This window comes from Pezoporus occidentalis, unplaced genomic scaffold, assembly GCF_034315485.1.
Source record: "Pezoporus occidentalis ecotype Australia unplaced genomic scaffold, CSIRO_AGI_Poc_V1 ctg69, whole genome shotgun sequence".
Lineage (NCBI taxonomy): Eukaryota > Metazoa > Chordata > Aves > Psittaciformes > Psittacidae > Pezoporus > Pezoporus occidentalis.
Genome location: NW_026916041.1, coordinates 3,894,077 through 3,898,129, shown reverse-complemented (window position 1 = coordinate 3,898,129; position 4,053 = coordinate 3,894,077). Strand labels below are relative to the sequence as shown.

General features: G+C 43.4%; 1 protein-coding gene across 1 annotated transcript; it reads left to right on the top strand.

Moving 5' to 3' along the window:
- Window positions 1-2,200: 2,200 nt before the first annotated feature.
- On the top strand, window positions 2,201-3,370 carry LOC134175520 (FUN14 domain-containing protein 2-like). Its single transcript, XM_062641571.1, is given in 2 exon segments — window positions 2,201-3,112; window positions 3,115-3,370. Coding segments are annotated over 2 exon segments (450 nt in total). The 5' UTR covers window positions 2,201-2,817; the 3' UTR covers window positions 3,270-3,370.
- Window positions 3,371-4,053: the final 683 nt, after the last annotated feature.

Here is a 4,053-nt window from a genome sequence, read left to right as displayed (position 1 = left end):
TTTATTTATTTTGGCTTAAGAGTCAGAAGATTATTACACAAATCTGCATTTTTTTGCACAGTTCTGAAAAGATAGTATGGAGCAATTTCTTTGTGAGGTTTCTTATACTCTAGTAGAGGACAAAATTAGGTCTCTCCCTTCTCTTCTCTTCTCTTCCACTGAAGCATTCTGCAATTTCCCAACTCAGGAAGACTTGGGAAGGAAGGTGTCATCTCTCTTTGGAAAATTCAGGTTATCTTTCCTCTGCACCATTAGACATACACATAGTATAATTCTGTACATTAAGCATGGCGGAGTACCAACCTTGGTCAGCAGCCAAGCCACTCACATAGCCATTTGCTCACTCTCCCTACCCAGGGGGATAAGGGGTAAAAAAAAATAAAACAGGAAAAAAAAAAACAAAAACGCAAGAAAACTCATGGTTCAAGATAAAGGCAGTTTAAAAGGTAGAGGAAAGAGGAAAAAGAAGCAACAAAATCACCATCTCCCACAGGCAGACAGATGCCCAGCCATTCTTTGAACACTGCCCACCTTTGCCCACTGCCCACTTCCACCCAACCTGCCTTTTTCACCTCTGTTTTTTTGGCATTATATGGCATGGAATATCCCTTTACCCAGTTTGGGTCAACTGTCTCAGCTGTGTGCCCTCCCTGTGTCTTGCCCACCCCTATTACTGTGGGAACAAAGTGTGAAAAAGAGAAAGCCCTGATGATGTGCAAGCACAGTTCACAAACTGCCAAAACATCAGTGCGTTATTAACAGAGATTTAGGCACAAATCCAATACACAGAACTATATGGGCTCCTATGAAGAAATTTCACACCATCCCAGACATAAACAGGACAAGGATGTAGTTTCATATTATGACCACATCTGATGAGTCTGACTATACCAGAAGACTGTATCTTATGTTCTCCTCTTCCGCTTCCCTAAGCCTAATGACATTTATTCCCAGCCTCGTCTTCATATCAAATCTTCTGGCTGTATAAAGCTGATTAGAGTGTGTAAATAAATGTGTAGGTGAGTGAATACATAATTGGGCTCTTTTACTTCAGGTTGGTTAGATGACCTGCATGTGAGACACAGGCAAACGTAAGATCAACTCTTTCATTGGAAAGCTGTACTGGACAGAGCGTAATGCAAACCTTCATGTTGCCCTTTTTGAGTTGGCTGCCAGAGTATATGGCTGAAAAGAGGTTAGGTCTCTTTAGGAAGGATGCGGGGAGTAAGGGAATAAGCTGAGGAAAAATCCTCAAATAGTGAGAACCAGAAGGCAGTTAAAAACTAAAAGATAAAACTAAGTGATGAAAACTATTTTATTCTTAGGAAATTGCTACAAGGCAGTGATTTGCAGGTTCTAAAGAACCTCTTTTCAGTGGTGCACAGAACTGTGTTTCAACTGAAAGGGTACCTGTTTTCTTTACCATTGTATTTCATAAAATAATGATTTGGCTAATTCAAATGCTTTGTTAGGAATTCAGAAAATTACTATCTTTGTTGCCTTTAATAATGTATTAAAATTTTTCTCACAGTAACTAATGTTGAGAAAAAATATACAGATTGACTTTTTTTCCTTATACAGGGAAAACAAAGAAACAAATAGGTCATAGTGCAGAAAGCAGAAGGAGTAGGAAGATTAAAGAAGATTGCCAAGTAGAAATAATAAAAAGCTGCATACTGGTCTACAGAAAAAACAGAGTGGGAGAGATGGTTAATCTAGGAGGGCTGCTGTGAGAATAAAGAGAACAGCACAGTGAGATGACTGCTGCCTTTCACTGCAGTCCCGAGCTTCTTATGGAATGATTTAACTTAAAGAGCAGTGGTGTGATGTCTGTTCTGTTGCCTGAATATACCAGTATGGTCCAGGAGCTACCACAGCTTTTAGTATATGACAGTGGAGCTTCTAAATGCATGATGACTCCCAAGTGCAGCAAATTTTTCACCATTTTTGTTCTTGACCTTGCAAATTTGGAATGCTTTTGTAGCAGCCAGGTTTTTTTTTTTCACTACAAAATATGCCATTTGACAGAGAAATAATGAATTCTGTCAAGCAAGTTGAAATTGTCTGTTGTAGCCACGTGCATGTAAGCAAACCAGTTCAATATTTCTTGTGTTAGGCACTGCAAACTAATTCTCACCAGAACTAGAAATTGATGTTTGGCTTTTGTAGCCTTTATGATTATGGTTTGGGTTTTTTTTTTTTGAGGGTGAGTTTGTTTTCAACCTATTTATTTTTCTGTCCACCTATTTTCATCTCTACGGCATGCCTTCTCACTTTGTTCATTATTTTGTTAACTGAATTTTCCTTCTACAATGCCTTTGATGCCAACATGCACAGAATATGCTTTATCAGATTGATAACGTGAAGAGGAGAACTAAGAACTAATATGGGTTGGTTTTAAGGTAGTGTTATTCTTGCTCCTGTTTGTTATTGGTTTTGATCTTTTTTAAGAATATTAAGAAACAATAAATCTAATGATAGTCCTTTCAATAACTGCAGGACATTTGATAAAATCTAGCACTCTTCATCACAGAGGGATATCTGGTCACTTTTAAACTGAGCACTGACAATGCTTGCTATCAGATTAAACACAATATATTGTGAGTTTTCACTAGAATTTTGCATTGTGTATCACACAGCTACAATTTCTCTTCTATAAATATAACAGAAGCTTGAGGATAGTTCCTAGGAAAGGCAAAGGCATTCTGGTGATGTAAACACCAATGAAATTTGAGTTTTCTTTCCAAGAGGGAGATGACAGTAGCATACTACTGACAATATTGGGTTACTTGGCTGCTGCTGCCCGTTGGCAGCGGAATGGTGGCGCAGGGCGGAGGTGTGGAGGACTCCTTCAGTGTCCTGGACCTAGCGGAGTACACCAAGAACCAGCCTTGGTGGCACAAGGTCTTCACCCGCAGCTCAGGGTCGAGCACTGACAAGTACAACGTGGCCACGCAGCTGCTGATCAGAGGGGTCACAGATTGGTGTACTGGATTTGTCTTCCAGAAAGTTGGAAAGCTGGCAGCAACAGTGGTGGGAGGTGGCTTTTTCCTACTTCAGACTGCAGATCACACAGGATACATCAAAGTGGACTGGAAGCTGGTAGAATGGGACATAAAGCCAAGCAGCAACTGAAATTTCACAGCAGTGGTAATAAAATGTCTCCAGAAGTGAAAAGCAGAGTAGATGAGGTGATCATATTTCTGAAGAAGCATGTTACCGTGACTGGAGGGTTTGCTGGAGGATTCCAGCTCGGAATGGCATCCTAGAAACTATGTTTGACTCTCCATGCCCAGCCTTCCCTGCCCTCCTCTACTGTGGTTTTCTCTCACTTAGAAGTCAAAGGATATTGCAAATATGCTCAGTCTGTTCTGTTAAAAAAAACGTTTTTTGAATTGCTGAGGTGAGTAGCTCGAGAGACAGCGGAGCAGGAGGAAGCTCAGCGTCCAAGAGCCTCAACTCAGAGCGACAAGAGCCACCGAGGGAGCCTCAAGTCCTCGACAGGACCTGCCCAGGAGCCGGCAGCTCAGCTGACGAGAGCGAGCAGCTGACTCACAGGGGGCGGAGCCTGAAGCAGCGGCACCGGCCCTGAGTGGTTAAAAACCTGCCCTAGGGAGCGAGAGACCAGGAGTGCGGCGAGGCAGGTTAGCAGGCAGGTGAGCACTCGCCGTATGATCAGGGCCCGATCCGGCAGCTCTGCTCTGGCTGCCGCGGCGGTGGCCAGCGTAGGCACCCAGACAGAGCCGATGAGAGGGGAGGCTGCAGTGCAGAGCTCGGGGTGTAGAGACTACAATGGGCAGGGCTGCGCTCCCTGGTGCTCCCTGGTGGAGGTCCTCCTGCAGCACGGGCTGAGCTGCGGGGCGCTGTCAACAGGCGAAAAGCTGTCGGGGGAGCTGAGGGGCAGCAGTACAGCCTGCTCCGGGCCCAAACTTATGCAGGGGCCTCAAGCATCCATTGTAGCTCACGGAGGAAAGAAGGAGGCAGTTAACCCAGGAAGCTGGGAAGTAGTAACAAAGAAAAAAAAAAAAAAAAAAAGAGGAAGAGGACAATTAA